Below are 20,757 nucleotides of genomic sequence, written 5' to 3' on the forward strand. Positions count from 1 at the left end.
ATATGCCGAACAAGAGAGGTCCCAGGACTGAGCCTTGTGGGACGCCACTTGTAACTGGTTTGGAGTCTGACATGGCTCCAGCAATTCTGTCTGTGTGTTCTGTCCTTGAGCCAGTTTGCAACCCATCTAGTGACCTAGGGGTTTATATTTAAGCTGGATAGCTTATCTATGATGCCCGAGTGGGGTATTGTATCGAAGGCTTTTGCAAGGTCCAGGTAGGCTGTGTGGACCACCTTCCCCTCGTCAATGGCCTTGGTGACTGTTTCAAAGAAATCAACCAGGTTTAAGAGGCAGGATCTGCCCTTAACAAAGCCGAACTGGGCAGGATCCAGTGTCTGTAGGTCCCCAATATCTTTATTTATGAGTTCCATGATGATCCTCTCCATAGCTTTGCAGACCAAGCTAGTCAGGCTTATGGGGTGATAGTTTCCAGGATCCGTTGAGGCACCACCTTTGTGGAGAGGGACCACTGTTGCTGTACGCCATTCTTTGGGTACATATCCTGTAGTAAGGCTCAGATTGAACAGTAGCTTTATGTTGGGGTTCAGCTCTTCTTGGAGTTCATGTAGAACGCAGCCCGGGACACCGTCTGGTCCCATTGATGCTGTGTTTTTTGCTTTGGAGAGGGCGGCTCTCACCTGAGCATCTGAGATGTCAGGGGGGCAGCACTCTGCTGGGATAGATAATTGCTCTTTTGCGGGGGAGGGGGAGGAGAAGTGTGCGCTGAACCTGTCAGCCAGGATGTTGGCAATGTCTGTAGGTTCAGTGTATTTTTTGTCATTTTGGACTAACTATGAGCATATCTTGGAGTTTCCACCAAGGTTTCTAACATAACTAAAGAAAGCCTTGTGATTATCTTTAGTGTCTTGTGCAATTTTTCTCTCGAAGCTAGCCTTAGATGATTTTATGAGTGCCCGTAGTTTTTTGCTAACACTGATCAGCGATGCCTTCCCTTTTAGGGATTTTGCTCTATCATGCAGTAGCTTCCTCCTTCTGTTGTATAGTTTGTTTATGGCTGGGGTCCACCAGACAGGACACATGCCTTTGGGGGATTGGGTCTTGGTTTTATTTGGGATTGCATGATCCATGCATTCCTGAAGGTGTTCATAGAATGCGTTTATAAAGGATTCTGCAGTCTGGGGCGTATTTTTCACAGGCCCGGGGGCTTTGAAGGATTCCACCTCGGTTTTGAGGAGTGTGAAGTTTTCTTTAGAGAAGTTTTTCACTGTGGTTTTCTGGGCAGGGGTTGGGGTCAAGATGTGGATATCCAGTGAGATTTAATTTATGGTCTGATCTTACCAGTGAGGGATACACTTCTGGTCTGGAGCATAGAGTCCCCATGTTGGTGATGATCAGGTCCAGTATGTTTTCCCCTCTTGTGGGAGTGGTGACAAGTTGTTCCATAGCATTTAAGTTTATAAATTCTAGGAACCTTTGGGCTAGGGTGTTGGAGCTAGAGTAATGCTCCCAGTCTATGTTTGGGTAGTTGAAGTCGCCCAATATAACAGTGTTTGGGGAGACCTTCATATTTTCCAGTGTTCTCAGGAAGGTCGAGTGTGGGGTTCCTGGGTTTGGGAAGGTGGTCTGTAGCAGGCTATAAACTGGAAGGCAGTTTTACCCACTGTTAGTTGCACATGGATAGTTTCCGATGCTTCGTGCTGTGCCACCAACCTGGAGGTGTGGGTATCTTTGACGAATATTGATACTCCCCCTCCTTTTGTGGTTCAGTCCGAGTTTTGGGGCCGAAAAGTATGGTATGAGGTATAACCTGGTAGTGCTGGGCTGCTCTCGGGAGCCCTGAACCAGGTTTCTGTTACTGCACAGATATCGATGTTCTCCATGCTGAGGAGAGTTTTGAGTGCGTCCATCTTGAGGTTTAGACTTCTGGCGTTGAGTAGCATTACCCTTAGTTTCTTTTCTCTTGTGATACCTATGGAGGTGGGTTTGTCTTTTGAGCTTTGCCTAAAAAAGGCACTATGGGGGTGGCAAGAGCCTTTGCCAATATCCGAAAGCCCAGGGGTGACAGGTGCAAGCAGTCCCTAGCGAAGCACCGTGGCTTGTCGAGCATGTCATCCCAGGCTGACAGGCATTGGTGCCCCTTTGAATGACACCAATACTTAAGCCAATTGTTGAAATTGATAATCTTGTCTTCATATTGTGGCATCATTCTTGGTGAGGGTAGGATGCTACTCAAGGTCAGGGTCACGCCGGCCTGGGCTACATGCTCATAGAGCTCCTCTATGTCTCTTTTCATGTAGTCCAGGGAGGTACGTCTCAGGTCATTCACACCAGCATGGACAATGACTGAGTCATATTTGTACTTGCCTTGGAGTGACCTGAGTGCTTATGTTATGTGGCAGATCCTAGCACCCGACAGGCAGCTCACCGTGACCTTCTCCTTGTTCAGCCTGGTGAGCGGGACATCAGTGTGCCTGATGATGGAATCATCTATTACAAGTGTATCAGGTGTGTTGTTTAGCCTTAAGGGTTCTGACTGTTCGGCACACTGGCTTTGTGAACTATGTGTTGCACGTGTTTTGTTTTGGGGTAGTGGTTGCTTGGATGTCTGCTTTGGAGGTCTCTGCTGCTTAGGCAGATTTTTATTTAGAGCCTCCGAGTATGTTTTTGTGCGTTTGTGTTTGGTTTGCTGTTGTGGTAGGTCTATGTGAGACTGGAATTGTAGTGTGTGTGTTACCTTCACCTCCTGACTGGTTACGCCAGTACTGAGTTGAGAGAGCTTAGCCTCCAGTTTGGCTATATGGTTGCATCTCTCACATATGTTGGAACTTGTTGGAAGGAGGAGAGGGTTGTCTGTGTACATGAGGCAGTTGTAACATTGCCTCAAGATTCCCAGGTTCACCAGCTGGACTGGAGAGGAGATTGACAACTGACCTTTGGACATGCTAGAATAGTATAGGGAACTCCTTTATAATTGAAAAAAGGGCCAATGGGGAACAAGGTACTCGAGGGGAGTTTGTGAGGATGTAGTGCTTTCAATTTTTTAGTGCTGACTTATTTAATTGCTTTAGTGAGCAAGTGCCAGGCTTTAGATTAGGAATAGGGTGTTTTTTGAGAGCTAGAGCAGTTCTATGCGCAAAATCGCACAAAGCCGCGCTAAAGCGGGTTTTATACAGGGGGACTTGAAAGAGATAGAAATTGGCCCAAAACGGCCAATAGACTGCCAGATTCTTGTGCTGGGAACACTCCTCCAGGGATAGATAGGCTGCTCTAAGCTCCCCACTTCCACTGGTGAACAAAGAAGCCTCCCTTTATCCAAGAAAGGAAATGGGCAACACAGGAACTTTCCAAAAGTCCAGAATACAGCAAAGCCTGTATTTGGACTACTCTAGGTCAGGAAAGGCGGGAAACAAGGATAATTTTTTTGTAAGTAAACAGCAGAAAAACGCAATAAATATGTAACACAGGCTAGCGCACTTAAGTGTGTAGCCTCAACAGGTAAATGCAACAAATAGGACAATCTTTAAAAGTGCAGGTGGAAAAACATCTTTAAATAGTTCAAAACAGGTAAATGAGCAGAAATACTTGCTTTTCAGCTAGATTGTACAGTCGCACAGGTAGTAGCAGGAAAAAAACACTTTATCAGGTAAGCAGTCGCTCTTTTTGCCTCTCTGCTGCTAGCACCACTCTGCAGGACCACGAGGAGCTTGGCTGAGTAGTGCGAGGTAAAGACCTTAACCATTATGCCAAGCCCTCCCCAGTACAAATTTCTCTAGTTTTTCTTGTGATTCATGTGTAATAGCAGCAGTACATAATTTATTTGTTATCCCCAGTAGTCCATTTTGTCATCTTTCTCTCTCTTTTTTGGTCTGTCAGCTTTTGTGGTTTTTGTAGACAACTACTCCCTTCTACAAGGGGGACATTTAAGCCTGGCCTAGCCCAGTTGTAGGAATGTTTCCATGACCTGAGTTTTTTCAGTCCAGGCTCCAGTGTTGTACACCAGGATTGGGCACTTTTTTGTCCTGGGACAAGCTGTCTTTTATTTTTTAACCTACCTCTCTCCTTGGTGTATGCTGTATAAAGGCACTCTGTATATCAGTGTTGTCTTGGTGAGAATTTCTAAAAACAAGGTCCACTACATGAAGCTGTTCACCAAGACTTGAGAATGAATTCAGTTCTAGCAGTACTACTTTTTTTCTTTTTCTTACTTTATAACCTTCCAGATAAATCTGGACAAAATACAGCTTTTGTTACATATTTTTAAAGCTTTAAATAGGTGAGCTCAGTTCAAAGAATCAAAAATGTTGTCTGTATCTAAACTAACTATAGCCATAATTAAATTAAAGTAATTCTTCACTTCATGCCATATGTGTGTGTGTATATATATATATATATATATATATATATATATATATATATATATATATATGTGTGTGTGTATATATATATATATATATATATATATATATATGTGTATGGATTCACTTTAGAAGCTCGAAATACTGAAATATCTAAATTCAGTATTTCAAGCCCATAAAGTGGAATCCTGAGAACAGTGAAAGCTCAGAAGTGCGAAATTCAAAACCTTGAATACCGGCGGTTTTGAATTTTGCACTTCTGAGGTTTCGCTGTGGTTATGAATTCAGGTAAGTGTGTTTGTGTTGAGTTTTGGGTAGGGGCTGTGGTGTGTATCATTGTGTTTTGTTGCTGTGATATGTGTGTGCGAGGAGAATGTAGCTTGTGTGTAGTGCGACCTCGGAGTGAGAATATTTAAGTAGGGGGGTGCCCCCCACATGGGTGGTGCAGGGGGGATTGCCCCCCTGCTTTTATGTAGTAGAGAGCTTGTGTTTGTGTGTGGGGAGGATGGTGTGTGTGTGTGTGTGTGTGTGTGTGTGTGTGCAGTGGAAGCGCAAAATTCAAAATCTCCGGTGTGCGAGATTTTGAATTTCACGGTTCTGAGTTTTTGTGGTTTCAAAAATTCAACTTTATAGCTTCGAAGTACTGAATTTCAATATTTCAGTATTTCAAGGATATAAAGTGAATATATATATATATATATATATATATATATATATATATATATATATATATATATATATATATATATATATATATATATATATATATATATATATCTCCCTCTCTCTCTCTCTCTCTCTCTATATATATATATATATATATATATATATATATATATATATATAAAATATATTTACACAAAACACACACACACACACACACACACACACACACACACCCATACATAGTGCAAGTGTATTTGAAAAGTAGGATGTTGAACAAGTGACAGGACTGCTCAGATAATTCAGACATGGTTTTAATGCCTATGTAAACTGTTGAAAGAAATGCCACTTCAGACTGATTAAGTTGTAGGAAGGATGAAAGTGTTACTTGCACTGTGGTACTGTATTGAAACTATGTTTTTATATTTACACTTATTAAATGTGCTTTACAGCATTTTATCACTTATAATTGCATTGAAGCTTGATTGATAAATCATTTTTGACTTGAATTTGTGTGTCTTTGTTACAGGGCAATGCGATTCTAGCATATTTCATTTTGGTAGGGAACTATGATACTTAAAAAAAAAAAAAAAAAATCTTAGCCATGTAAGATGTGTATGATCAGAAAATGTGGGCAAACTCAGAAGTGGCCTGGTTAAACATACAGATGTACCTGAACGTGACTTTGCATTTATACGTTTTTAAGTCTGTCTGCGATCTGAGGAGGTGATGCTGCTGGAAAGTTTTAAGTACAGAAAGAAAAGCATTCTCTATTTCCTGTCTCAGTATAGCCACAGCATGCACTGAATTGACTTGTTCCACTTGCATACAAAGCTGTTTCAATATATGTACATTTTAATACTTAAGGTGGTATGTGTGCACATGAAACAAGTATGTGATTTTAAGAATTTACTGTACTGGAATCAGAGGAGGAGACATTGTATGTAAGTAGCTGCATTGTTTAGTGTGGATTCTTAAAGATGCTATGTTCAAACAGAAGGGTTTAAAGGAGATTTGTGTGACAAGGTGTTCCCTTTTATTGTTTGAACATGGTGTATTGGAATGTTTGACACTGCCAATGCGCTTTTATCTCTCCACAGTGCCATGAGTGGTATGTAGTCAGGGTTAAGTGGCACTCGTGAGACATGCGACAGCTGGTGTTCAGCAAAGGCCTTAAATTATAGGTGGGAATAAACACAGGGCCTTATCAGCCTTTTGTGGCCTGCACCAATGTGGTTTACCTGTATCAGTAGCTTGCACTGAATGGCCGCCTTCCAGTTTCTCTGCACTTTATTAGTTTATGGCATAAATTTTGTTTCCAGTCTGAAGTCCCTGTAGTGTCATATAGCAGGGATCTTGGAAGACATCGTTTCAGCCAGCTGTGACATTTCCTTTGGTGTCAGGGGTACGGTTGCTCCTGATAGGCTTCTGCAGAAAAGAAAATCGAATGCAGAATACCTTGTTGCCTGGGCTGCTTCTTGGTATCGTTTCCCGTTGTATGTCCCTTCCAACAGAATTGCACCTTACTGCCCTGTAAGGATAATTGAAATTACCACTGCTCGAAATGACTTTGTCACTGACTGGGCCTTTGATAAGTCATTAACCTAGCTGTAGTTTCATCTGTCTTCTGCCAATGTACTTTTCTGAGGTATGCTGTGATTTTGTATCCATTCTGGTAGTTGACACTACTTGGGTCTTAATCCTTATTCTAGAATTTTTTTTTTCCAGACAGCATCTGGGTTTAACTGCTGCTTTTTCTGCTGGGAAAATGTTGCAGTTTTCTAAGCTAACAATGTTCAGTGCTCCTATTTTTCTGATGTGTTGAGGTCCATTTAGTTTTCCACAAGTAATTTGAACATGTACCCACAACCTGAACTGCCCCCAGCATTTATTTGAATTTTTATTCTCAGGCTGCTAAATTGTGTACATATTTAGCAGCTTGAAATGCTGTGTGAACTGAGTAGACGCTAACAGATTACTGCTAGAAGAGAAGGTTGGGCATTTGACAAACAATATGTCATGGACTAACAGACTATGTAATTTAGTACAACAGTTCTGAATGGTCATTCACCTACATTCTAATGAGGTGATAGCTGTTTTTAATATCTTATTCTCCGGTTTCATTTAAGTGTATCTGTGGCACTATCAGGTAGTACATAATTTGCACTTTTATTATTAACTAGCTCCCTCAGTTTTACCTCTCCAACTTTATTTATCATAGAAACTTCTGGTTGTCCAGTACTCCCTTTTAATTTCTTAGGAGTCACCTCAAGCATATGAACTGCTGTAAAAGATTCTAGGTGCAGTTTTGCTTATGTTAATACATGGTTTTAGAGATTTGGTTGATGTATAGTTTTGTTTTATTAAACTATGCTTGGCAATAAACGTTGTGATTAGAGGGTCCCGAGCCTCCTATAGAAGGGGGGACTCCCATGCACCTTTTAACTTAATGCAGCCTACACTGAGGACACAACATGTCAAAGTAGGATATATTTCAGTAGAGACACTTTTCTGTGTATTTGTCACATTGAGAAAGTTTCAATGAACTGTATTTCTACACGTCAGTCATGTGTCATGAATATGTCTTTCCTTCATCTTCATCCCTCTCTCCCGTCAGGGTTCCATTGGTTGCTTGTTTTTTGCTTTCCTTCCTCTCCATTTAGGCTTTTTCTTATTTGTTTAATGAGAGTGGAGTCTGCATACCAGATACATGCGTCAACCCAACCCCAGAGAGATGTAAGCCCCATTGCCTGATTTCTCATCTGTCTACCCCCACTAGTTCCTCCACTACCAAGAGCACAACTCTTGTAACGCAGGACATCTGGGTCATAGTTATGGTTTTATCCCTGCACTCGACTGAGCTTATCTAAAGTGAAATTATATAATTATGTAAAATAATTGTAACTTAGCTCATAATTAAGATAAGCTTGTATGGCATGTCAGTACAGAATATCTGAACTTGATCAGTTTGCATTTTCTGTGTAAATATTTAATAAGACTTGTAAATATACTTTCTTACTTTTCTTTGCACAGGAACAGAGAATAGCTGCATGTGGGAGCTGATACACACAAGATCTGAAGTAGAGGGGAGACCAGAGACGATATTTCAGTTATGCAGCAGGTGGTATTATTTTGTTTTACTTTTAAGGTTATAGAAAACAGAAGAGGTTTTTTTTTTTGCCACCCACTGCTGATCTGATCTTCATGTCCCTAGTATTCCATTTAGAGCCTTCTGTCCCTAGGGTCACCACAATGGGGGGGGGGGGGGTAATACAGATCTATCCCACTAGACAGGAAGATCTTGTAGAGATAAAGACATGAATGCCTCTGTGACTGTTGAGGAAAGCAGAGAGTGCCACGGTTGTCATACTGCCCAACTGAGAGTCTCTACTATACTAGGTTTATATCTCTGTATAGTTATGCGCTGGTACCACGGGAAATGCTGTGCCTATGGCGATGTCTCATTTTTGCCCATTTGCTAGTGCTACAGAACTGGTCCCTGTATGGTTGCCGGTACCTCATGCTCCAACCATGTACACCCAATACATCTCCCAGGAGGAAGCTCACAGGTGATGCCTCATTATTCACCTTCTGTGTCAGACTGTTCCATCCTCAGGCCTGTTAATTGAACCTGGGTCATATGGGCTGCAGTTGGTGCTTCACCCCTTTTTGCACAGTAGAGCCAAATAGAAAAAGTTGGTGTATTTCCATGTTCAGCATTTCTTACAAAATATTTTGTTTTCATATTTGTGATGATCCTGGTAACATTTTAAACACTCAGCTGTTTAATTTGTACTTTTTTGTCATGTTGTTCTTTTATTAACACTCACAAATGTCATACAGACCACTTTGGCTGTGTTGCAGGAGCATAAATTTTTAGTACAATATTACTATAGATTACTAGATAACAATTTGGCTAACACTGACTAGTAAACAACTCATTATTGAAAATGCATTAAATGAATGGCTGTGTTATATAATTTACTATTAACATGCCTGAGGATAAACAAACAGATCATCTGCCTGACTCATTTATAATGCATCGACTAACAATATGAAAACTAAAACCAACCAGTATTTCATGTAATGCTTATAAACCAATAGTAATAAATAAAATGGAATAGATTTCCACTTTCAGCTCTGTTCAAGCATATTTATAAGTTTCAGGCTTATTGTTGATACTTTACATTCTTAAGACCCTACCTCAGTTTTATTTGTTTTGTGAAACATTCTAAATTACACCTCCAAGCTAAAGCTGCAAAATGTGCCCTCTTGAGTCCAGTTTCCATCTATTACATTACATAAAACATATCTGCAGGACCTTGCGTCCCTCTGATCTGTTTCTAACACTTTTGTGTAGATTAGTCTGCTATCTTTTCCTTGCATGTACATTGTCGAAGCAGCCTGTTAAATTTAGTCGAGGAGGTTTTCTCCATTTTCTTTGCTTCCCTTGCGTGCTTTGTCTAACTCATCAGCTGAAGCACATCATCTGTATATGGCACAGCTTGGGACTTCTGTCATCACAATAAACAACACAGCACATAGTCTGTTATTTTTTATTAGGTTTTATTTATTTATTTTACATTTGTTAACCGGGATGGTCCGACTGGATGAGGTCCATTTACAGCGGAGGCCCGGGGAGAAAAGCTCCACTTATTTAATACAAGATAATGACATTATACATAATGTAAAAAACATAATTATACTAGCAGTATTTTGTGAAAAGGAACAGTAAATAAAAAAAAGTTCTCATCAGCAATAGTTACATATGCACATTTTGTTAGTTGTGAAAAATAAGGACAGAGATCACAACAAAATACCGTATGTCAAGGGATACAATTTATTACTACCATGCTTACTGAGGGCCTGAAGTAGGAGAAAAAGAGAAGGATGGAGGTAGCATATTTTAGGATTATGTAACACATGGACAGAGCGAAGAGCTTATAAGATGAGCCTTAAGGGAGTTTTTGAATTGAGTGGCATTTGATGCAGAAGTCACGGGGGGGATTATTCCAACTTTTAGCTATACTGTGTGAAAATAGAGTTTTACCTGCTGTGTTGTTTGCTGTGGAGATAGAGAGGAGTGATTTGTTGGCAGAGCGGGGTGGACGATTTGGTGTATAGTTAGCCAGTAATTGCCTTAGAGCTGGAGTTTTGTCAGGATATTTTAGGTTGTTATATGCTATGACTAGTTGGTGATAGGTTAATAACTGTGGGAGTTGAAGCCACTGAAGTTGCCCAAGAGGTATACAGTGATGGGTTCTAATATACAATGATGGGTTCTAAAGGGGGAGTTTTTAGCAAACTTGGCGATTTTGTTATAACAAGACTCAAGTTTGTCCAGGTCAGATCTTCTAACATAAGTCAGAATTGGTGCTGCATACATTAATGTGGAAAGAAGGTGGGTTTGAGCTAGGGTGACCTGAGCCTGATCTGATAGAAAGTTTTTATGTCTGTATAGGGAACCCATTTTTTGTGTACTTTTTTAATAGTTTGAGAGATGTGGATGACAAAATGGAGGTTATCTATTTTAACACCAAGGAGCTTGGTGTGGAGAGAGGGTGAAATGGCAGTTCCATTGTTGGAGGAGATAGAGAAGGAGAGTGGAGAGGTTTTTGATTTATTTGTGGTAAATAGAAGTAATTTGGTTTTGTTGGGATTTAAGATAAGTTGGATATTAGTGATCCACCTTTCCACTGAGGCAAAAGATTCTTGGGAGAGGTGCTGTAGAGCGGTAAGAGATGGGGCTGAGCAGATTAGGGATGGATCGTGTGCATACTGTATGAGTCAGGCCTGCAGGGTAGAGGTTTGCAGATTATTTGTGAAGATAGAAAAGAGAAGTGGACCCAATATGGAACCTTGAGGTACACTAATGGTGGTTGGGAGTAAAGGTGATAAAACTCCCTGCCACTGGAGAGATTGTTGTCTGTCTGATAGATAGTTTTTAAACCATGCAATAGTGTCAGGGGCAAAGGATAAAGAGGTTAGAGTATCTATTAGTATGGAGTGAGAAACCATGTCAAATGCTTCAGAGAGGTCTAGGAATATTGCAGATACAAAACTGTTGTTATTTCTATGTTGGTTAACCAGGTTTGTGAAAGAGAGAAGGACGGTGGTTGTGCTGTGGTGTGGGCGGAAGACATGTGTAGGGGAGAGGATACTGTTTGAATTTAGGAAATGCATGACTTGAGAGTGTATGCATTTCTCAAGTATCTTTGATAAAGGAGAGAGAATGGCAATGGGGCAGTAGTTTGAGAAATCATAGGAATTTCCACCCTTATGAAGGGGAATAATGTAGGAGATTTTCCACAGTTGAGGGATATAGGATTCCTGTATGGAGCAGTTGATAAGGATTGAGATCGGGTAGGATATGGAGTTGGCAGCCATTTTTAGGAAATTTTCTGGTATACCATCTGCTGTAAGAGTAGTGGATTTAAGTTTTAAGTGGTATTTTTTTATTGTAGATGCTGGGACAGGTGAGAATGTAAAGGGAGGTGTGTTGTTAGGAGCTTGGAAAATAAAGAAATAATCCCAGCAACGACCTGGAACCTGGAAGCTTTATTGACAACAAAATGTTCCTTCGACTAAGCGCTATCGCCAGAAATTGGCTTCATCAGAGTCAAAGAAACCTCTAACTACAACAAAATAAATAGTGAAAAAAATTTTTTTACAAACACTTAATTAGTTAATTGATAAGCCAATCATCAGCCATAAAATAACATTAGCTTAACATGAGGTACAAACATAAGTAACAGGGTAAATAATACAAAAGAGACAATGAAGCCCAAAAGAGAAATACAGTTGTATAATCAGTTGCCTAACAGTAACAATTAAAATAAGGTATACACTGCAATACATAGTTTTAATAGACAATGTCTAACAGCCTGCATTAGCTAATATACCTTATAGGTGTATAATTAAAGCCACTAGGCATGTAACTAAAAACATTTAACTCACAGTATTCCAATGAGGTAGTGGGTCCCATTTATAAATGCTGTGTATAGAAATTCCTTTACACCAGTACCAACCCCAGCATTACTAACGGACTACCAAATACTTTACATTAAGCAATTCTAGACATTAAATTAGTATGCCCCTTTCCAGCTTTTAGGTTCATGGAAGCGCATTAAGTTACAATAAATTCACTATGCCGCTAGGTTCCTCTCTTGCAACACTAACACTAGACCACGCTAACATTTATGCATTGATAATGTGAACCTTACAATCTGCGTTTCCATGTAATATGCAGGTTTATCAATTAGCAAAAATACTAGCAACACATAAGCCTATGTTCCCCTATGCCCCTAGTACATGTTAACAGCAGCTGTATTTTAAAAATGCAAACTATGTTGGGCAATTGATGAACTCTACTGCTTGGAGTAATGCACAAACATGCAGGCAGATTACTGTGCAGTCTTATTGTACAACCAAAGCATAACCTCAGCTTCACTCTAGCTAGATGACCAAAGAAACATAAATTATTTATTTAAACAACAGTTTACCACGGCAAAACTGGTTTTGCATGCACTAGCAACTGGGGTGATTTGAAAATAAGAAATGGCGTGAGATAGGGAGTTTAAAAAGCCTCGCTTCTGTATTCAGGAGCGCTATGGTTACAGTGACCTGATTGGTGAAATCCGTCTCCTTGTGGTTCCAGTCAGACACCACGAGACTACAGAGACAATCTGTGAGCTCTAGTCAGGGAGAACAGGAAAATCAGACTAACTGGGGTAAGTTCAGAGTATCTGCTTCCCTTTGACTTACATTTGATAGAGCCTGTATTAAGTACTGGCTGAGGAGGTATTGGGAAAACCTGATCTGATACTGCTAGTGCTGTGAGCTCCCGAGCAGACCATTGTTGTGTTGTGTCTTTCGGCTTCTCCCGGTTAGGGGTCGCCACAGCGGAACTCCGGTCCTCTAATGATTGGCAGTAGATTTTTACGTGCTGAGTTGCCAGCCCTAACGCACAACCTTCAACGAAGGTATGCCCATTCACACACGTCTCCAGACAGAAGACGCTTTAACTGAGAATCGAACGGGACAACGTCTTACTGTGAGGTGACCATTACACTGCTAAATTCAGTTAATTTCAAACAGCTTACACAGATATTAACCTTGTTTCCTTCGTGAGAAGTGACAAAAATATAAGATTTAGACTGCAGAATGTTTAGCTTAATGCACAGCAGTCCTTTTAGTTTCCGAGCCATTCGTAGGGGTGGGTTCAGTTAAGCTAGTTTGATTGGGTCGTGATTCCTTGTTTCCTTCATGAGAAGTGACAAAAATATAAGATTTAGACTGCAGGATGTTTGGCTTAATGCACAGCAGTCCTTTTAGTTTCTGAGCCGTTCGCAGGGGTGAGTTCAGTTAAGGTAGGTAGATTGGGTGGTGATTCCGCCGCAAAACAGGTTCCGCACGCACTAGCAACTGAGGTGATTTGAAAAGGTTATATTAGGTTGTCTAGCCCAACAAAGCAAGGTTCATGATGGCACCATGTGTTCTTAGTATGAGTCACTGTCATAGTAGAATTCATTACATATGGGAACTAACCACAGACTGAAATCCACCCATCCAACTCGGATTCAAAACTCTACTTATGTAAAGAGACTTTGGCCTGCTTTGTCAATCATTTCTTTATTTTGCTTTAATTGTGCAAGTCCATAGTCAGTCATGTCCGGCCTATGGTCTCAGAGCTTAAATCTTTGCAAGGTACAGTGTTGCAATTTTGTCTTGAAGACTTTCAGCATCACTGCCTCCCTCATGGATGTTTGAAAATGATTCTATGCCCTGGCTGCCCTCTGAATAAGTAAAAAATATGCTTCTCCAGCATGTGTAACGTTTGCTCAAGTTAATGAATTGTTTTTTATTGCCATATAGTGAGTATAAATGTGAACCCAATTGTAGATGTCCGACCTATGTCATGTAATCGCTTGTTATTTGAAATAAGATCATCCTGAGTCAGTGCATATTAATTGAATGTTACTGCAACTTAACCAGGCTGTTCCAGCTAAAATTCCAGGGGGATCAGATTTTCACTGTACAAAATTTCTGTACTCTTTCCAACCTTTTGAGAACTTTAGTTGTAAATATAAAAGGACCCACAACAATTCAGTATGAGGTCTGATGAAACATTTGTATAGGACCAGTAACACTTCAGAGTGCCTTGAGGTTATAATTCTAAAAATGTCTGTTGGTATAGTCTTAGCACCTCCAAGTTAAGTTGTTAGAATTGTGTTCAAACTTTACGCCATTAATTATCTTATAGTACGTAGGTTCTTTACATGGTCAGAAGCTGGCAAGATGTGGTTGTTAGTAAAGGGAGTAGTATTCCTTATTTCTTATTCAGAATTGTATTAATGCACATTCTTTTTCTTAAATGTGACACCAGTTGTCTGTGACTAAGGGTGAAGCAGGGTCCAAGTTTTTATTTATTTATTTTTTATTTTTATTTATTTAACAACATTTGACCGAATGAATGTCCTAGGTAGGTTCCACTGTTTTTTTTTTTCAGGTGAGGAGAGGGAGAAATGATTCAAGAAGTTATCTTGTATTCTCCTTTGTGCACTCACAAATTTTTCTTTTCAGGCATTAAAAACAAGGTAACCATAAATATGTTAAAAATGAATGTCCCCAATTCAGGCATTTGCAGAACCTCTTGCTTTTTAGTTCTGACTGTAGAATACTTGTTGCATGCCCTTACACTGTTTTTGATCCATTCGATAATGCTGCGATTTACACCTAAAGCAAACTAATTTTTATAAGTATATTCATGAGAGGTGTGGTATCGAAGACCTTTGCTAGGTTTAAAGAAATAACGTATATAGACAGGTCTTCTTCAATAGTGTCTGTTAAGTTGTTATAGTAATTTAGTAAACTAGAGAGACATGCATGCACTCATAAGTCTGTGCTGAGAGGCATCAATATCCATTCTTAAATGGTTATGAAAAATAACTCCCAATAGAGCCTTCTTAAAATATTTGCCTATGATGCTCACCAGGATAATCAGTACAGAGTTGTAGTTATCTTCTTTTTCATATATCCAGTTTTGGAGATTGCTACAGCAGTTGGTAATTTTCAGGGATGTAGGCTATTCCCAGACTTAGCTGAAACCAAAAAGTGAGACACTGGACAATGCATTCCCTAATCTTACTTGGGAAAAAAAGCTTTTAAGACCATCTGCTCCAGCTGCAGTATCTTATCTGATGGTATTAAGTACATACATCGCCGTCTGTTCTGTTGTTATTGGACAACTGATACCCGTTGACTTCCCCTAAAGCAACTAATGTCTAAAGTGCTTTGATTCACTGTCAAAGCAACCATGCTTACTCAAATTCTTCTCTTCCACAACTGTGCCGAACCAAACCCAGTTCCTTTCTCTCCCCCACTCCCACCCCAATCTTAATGTGTCTCTACTTAGTTGCAAGAGGCTTGCTGAACATACTAGAGCAACTACATTCACTAATTTCAGATAACGTAGTGCATCTTAGCAGTAATAGAGTTCTATTCAGTGCACAACCAGGCAATACATAGATTAGATTAGTACTAGACTAACTGTCCTTGTGAACCATTTTAAGTCTGCACAATTATCCCATATGAGAATCAAACCCTGCACTTTCTGTTTGTAAGGTAAATACCTTAATTACTGTGCCAGGTAGAAGGACACTATTCCTTGTTAAGGACAACATACAAAACAAACGTAAACAAAGCACATCCACTAATGACCTCTGTCCTGAATGGATTGCCGTAACACTATCTCATCTTAACCACTTACCTTAGTCGTAGCTTACCTTCCTCCCCCTTCCAACTCTCTCATATTTACAATGCCTGTCAATAACATCTGTAATGAAATCACCCAGTTCAGAGTTTTTATCATTTTAGGTGACTTTAACTTTAACCTCCTCCATTCCAAACACACTGGCACACATGACTACCTCACTAATCTGGGCATGACTCATTTAATCAACAAACACACTAGACCCGATTTTAGTAGACAACAACTTCCTGTTACAACTAATAATTACCAATGAGTCGTCCTCCTTCTCCAGTCTTTCCATCTTGCCTACATTGACCCAACGCAGCTCATTATCTTCCTTCTTAAAACACAACAAATTATTGACCTTAAGCAACGCCTCTCCCTTGTTACAAACAACTCCTCAGAAGTTGCCACATTATTAACCAGGCTCCTCCTATCACTTCAAGACAGATTCTTCTACAAAGTATTGCAGCTACTGAAACCCTTCAAAAGTAAATGCATAATCAAAGAGTTAAAGGCACACCACATACTTAAATAATGAAAAAAATGAACCACAGGCCTGGAGATGTAAAACTGTTAAATAAAAAATCCTCTGCAAGGAATCTACTCTTTAAAACAGGATATTTAATGTCAGGTAAATAACACATTAAAACCACTGATAAATACAGTTCACAAAATGGTTAACAAATACAGTTAAGCGTTTCACCTTAGAGACCACTTCAGAACCATTGAATGAACCAATACTCACAGGAAAAACGGACTCCTTGTATCTGCCACCTTCCTTGACTTGTCCAAAGCATTCGATATGGTTAACCACAATAAACTCCTTCTTTCACTAGCAACTCTAAACCTTACCACCCTGCCATCTCCTGGTTCAAAAACTACCTAGAGGGAAGGAAACAAGCTATTATGTGGCAAAACCAACTCTCCCCCTCCCTACCAGTCTCCCTAGGAGTACCCCAAGGCTCCATCCTGGGGCCACTTCTTTTTCTGTTCACCAATCGGCTCCCAAACAGTATTCCAAAAGCCTCAATAGTGTGATATGCAGATGATACCACCATAATACGCGCAGCCAAATCAATTGACATCCTTCACTCCCTAACACAAAAATGCTTTTCCCTAGCAGAAACTTGGATTACAAACCAAAGGCTCATTCTGAACCCAAGTAAAACAAAGCTAGTACTCTTTAGCTCCCACAGAGAGACACCTCACACTGATTCTTTCTTCATCTCCTCCTTTAACAAGACCACAATCACCACCACAAAGCATACCAAACTCTTAAGACTTGAAATAGATAATCACCTTAGATTTGACCTACATATTTCTATACCAATAAAAAAAGTATGACCACTCCAAAACGACAATAGCGAGGACTCGCCTACCATCCACCCTACTTTATGTCTCCCCTGTGCTTACAAATCTCTGCAAGTCCGACCTAAACAAACTTGATAGTTGTTATAATAAGATAGCTAAATTCGCTACAACCTCTCCTGTGAATGCCTTAAAAAACTAAATTGGCTAGAACTACCACTACTACTTCAACTCAATCAACTATCACTAGCCCACAAAATAATACATAACTATGAAAACACCCAGGCCCTACAAAATCTTTTGCAACCCTATACAGCCGCCATGCCCTTGAGGTCTAGCACACAAAACCTTCTCAAAGTAACCAAATATAACAATGAAGCTGGTAAGTCTGTCTACAGCCAGTGTATAGCAAAAACCTGGAACTCCCTTCCTGCCCGCATAACTGACAACAAATCCCCGTCACAGTTTAAGAAACTTGTTAAATCTCACTTTTTGAATAATCGACTGTGCTCCTGTATCCCCCCTGGCTAATGTCTCACTAGAACACTTTACCTAACTTAAGTAACTCTGCTAAGCCAACCAATCATAGTACTGTACCCACTTAGGACTGTTAATCTACTGCTCATCCCATCTCTGCAGGAGTTTGGGAAATCTACCCCAGTAATGTCGAGCTCTCCATAAGCAACTAAAACCAGGCGAAGACATGTAGTGAATCAATTTGTTATCCTTCTCAACTATAGCGAGCATCATCTGCTCTCTCGGAGCCTTATTCTACGTCTCTCTGCTTTTACTTTGACAGTAAATATATCACAGGAATCCTAAACTTAGGAATATCTTCTAAAATGTAATATTATATTGTAGAGAATGAATGTATCCTGTTTGTTAGTTAATATGTATGTCAAAATCTACAATAAAGTTCCCTCACTGACCAGTTGGAAACTGTAAAAATAAGCCAAACATTTTGTAGCTTAACAACCTATTAAAAGAAAACAACCCAAGGGCTACAAATATTCAAGTGTTAGTGGCAAAAACGGTACTACAAAGATTAAAACAACCTCTTAAAAATGCATTCAAATTCTCTTCATGTACGGGGATTTTAAATTTTAAAAGCTCTATATTTCAGCTCACTACTAATAGAAATCCCATCATTCAAGCCTGGATACTTCATAATATCCAAGCTTATTTGACAGGTCATCTCCCTTTGAAACAAAAGATTTTTCCAGTTAACTGTTTGATTCAGGTTACCTGTTCCAATATACAAAATAGAAATTTATCAAAGTTAGTGCATGTTTCTGAATGCCTTGCCAAGGCACTTTTTTATCATGCTTATTGATTCTATATAAATGTTGATAAATCCTTTTATTAAGAGAATTGTTAGTCTTACCTACATAATATGCACATCTGGCCAGGTAAACTACTTTAGTGGTGTCCCAGTAGGTTAATGCTTGTAATAAAAACCCACCAACATCAGAATCGGTATATGGGCATTGTGGGCAGCAACCACATTTGATCGTGATCGGAATACCAGGTTGTTTCCTGTTGGTGTTCCTCTCCAGAATCTTCTTAATATTAGGTGGATTTTTAAATGCAAAACTGGGTCCATTGTTGAAATGGGATTTCAAAGAGTCAATACATTGTAATATGTGCCAATTATTGGAGAGGATCTTGTCTGATGTCCACTGCATTAGCTAAATAATGTAGGACCTCAGAGCTTTGTTGGGTAGTAAAAGAAAAAACAGATCCTTCAACTTAACCAACTTTGATCTAGAAATATTGAACAGTATCACCTATGACCCCAGTATTAGATGAAGGAAACCCAACAAAGGTGGGGGGACTCACCATCATGGGCATACTAGACTATTCTGGCAGAATGAGCACCTTGTAGTATCCAGTATGCATTAAAGAAGCTTAAGATGCTAATCACACCCCTTCACCTAACCTTAGTTGTGGCTGCGATGTAAACATATGTGGAAATGTAAACTGAATTATACTAAGTTGTATAAAGTAACTTAAGCAAACTGTAGTTGCTTTATATACAGATGCATATATATTTGTGTACATTTGTAGTGTCTTTGCAGAAACCTATAGTAGGAGTAGTGTAATTAAATCCTGGGTAAATGTATGCTGAAGGCAGAGTAATGTATTATGTGACTATCTAGCATCCGTGAAGCATTGCATTTGTATTCACATTCTAGGTGAGGCTTAATTTTTTTCCTTGAATTTTATCACATTATTGATTTGCTTAGTTTTTCAAAGAAAGGTAAAGCTAGGAAGCTGAAACTCTGCAGGCTACTAGGGTACTAAGGCCTTTTCGGTAGTAGTCAATTTGTATGGGGAGTCTCCTTCAGTTAATAGTTACAGATCCTGTAAGGTAATGTCGTTTTTTTCCAAATCTACTTTGAATGGGGACAATAGTTATTTAGTAATTTCTAGATAAGATTACTGAAGAACAATATGACTCTAGGTGACACTGGTAGCCACTGACATTTGGAGAGAGTGATAGAGTGCTGATGTTCTTCATGTTTCACTGTTGCAGTCCTTAGTTGTGGGATTTCCTGCTGTGGAAGCCCGTGGCCAGCCCGACTACCAGAGTAAAAATCTCCCTCCTCCTAAGGATGGCAGACACGCTTCCTTGACATCAGTACTCTTGGGTATAAAGGGAGCCAGCCAACCCCATGATATCAGTCTTTTCTTGCTGTCTGAGCCCAAAGCAGTGTTTCAATGTGTCGGTCAGTATATTGGGAACTCTCTTGCGTTAACTCCTGTCAGATAAGGTTAACAATTGTCTCTGTTCTGGTAAGTAAATCCCGCACTGGGACTTTTGTACATTGTGTCTCAGTTGTCTAGAACTGGATCACAATGTCCCCATTTGCCGTTTTTGTGCCCGTTTCAGTTCTAGGACTATCAAACATCGGGCCAAAATCTTAGCTAGGTTTCTTAGTGTGCCATCTTCTTCGCATCATTCAATGACATCTTCCAGTTGTGCCAAGGCTGAGATCCCTAAGAGTAAGAAGGACAAGGAAAAACAACCCAACCTTAGGGCCTGGTTTGAACACCATTTGTCATCTGCTAGTCTCCCAAGGCTCATTATCACTGAGGAAGGCGAGGCACTTTTGCAGCCTATTCTGCGACTGAGGTGGTGGAGCCGGCCTCTGTCGGGCTCTGTATGGAGTCCAACATGTTGCCAGGTCTGTCAGCTTATGCACAGGCCTTCGCTTTCAGTTCATCAGTCAAGTCCAGAGTCACTCAGCAGACCTCACTCCGACGTGTGATCTTGTACCGGCAGCATTCCTTCGAGGTGTCAGCCAACATCGGTTCTAAGAGACTGGCATCAAGATTGCAGACATAGCTAGGCCAAAGGCCAGAGCTACTTCTAAGAAGGGTTTTACCTCAGAGCCTATGCCTAGGTCTAACGGCTCCCACGACTAAGGTTATCAGCAAGACCTGATCAGGTTAGCTGAGGACCTTATTCCCTTAGTCAGAGCTAGGCAACCCCCTTTGGAGTCTTCCCCAGGCAAAAGGAAAAGGGATCCTACCCCTGAAGTTTTCTCTAAACCTCCTGATTCAGATGAAGGTTCTGACCAGGAGGAGTCTGTCTTTGAGGAGGGACCCTTCCTTCTTTTGAAGATTCAGATTCTGAGGAAAATCTGCCTTCACACTCCATGCTATGAGGGAATATTTTTAGTGGGAGGTACAGGAATACCCACAATCTAAAAA

General features: G+C 40.1%; 1 protein-coding gene across 6 annotated transcripts in view; it reads left to right on the forward strand.

Annotated features, from left to right (window-relative positions):
* TIAM2 (TIAM Rac1 associated GEF 2) overlaps positions 1 to 20,757 on the forward strand; it is a 2,099,243-nt gene that overhangs the window by 2,054,895 nt on the left and 23,591 nt on the right. For all 6 annotated transcript variants that reach the window (XM_044063392.1, XM_044063388.1, XM_044063400.1 and 3 more), the window contains one exon: positions 8,013 to 8,100. In XM_044063392.1, the coding sequence (XP_043919327.1) occupies positions 8,013 to 8,100 (88 nt within the window). The remainder of the gene's footprint in view (positions 1 to 8,012; positions 8,101 to 20,757) is intronic.

The sequence above is a fragment of the Protopterus annectens genome, chromosome 1.part0 (genome assembly GCF_019279795.1).
Source record: "Protopterus annectens isolate FY-2018-M chromosome 1.part0, PAN1.0, whole genome shotgun sequence".
Taxonomy (NCBI): Eukaryota; Metazoa; Chordata; order Ceratodontiformes; family Protopteridae; genus Protopterus; species Protopterus annectens.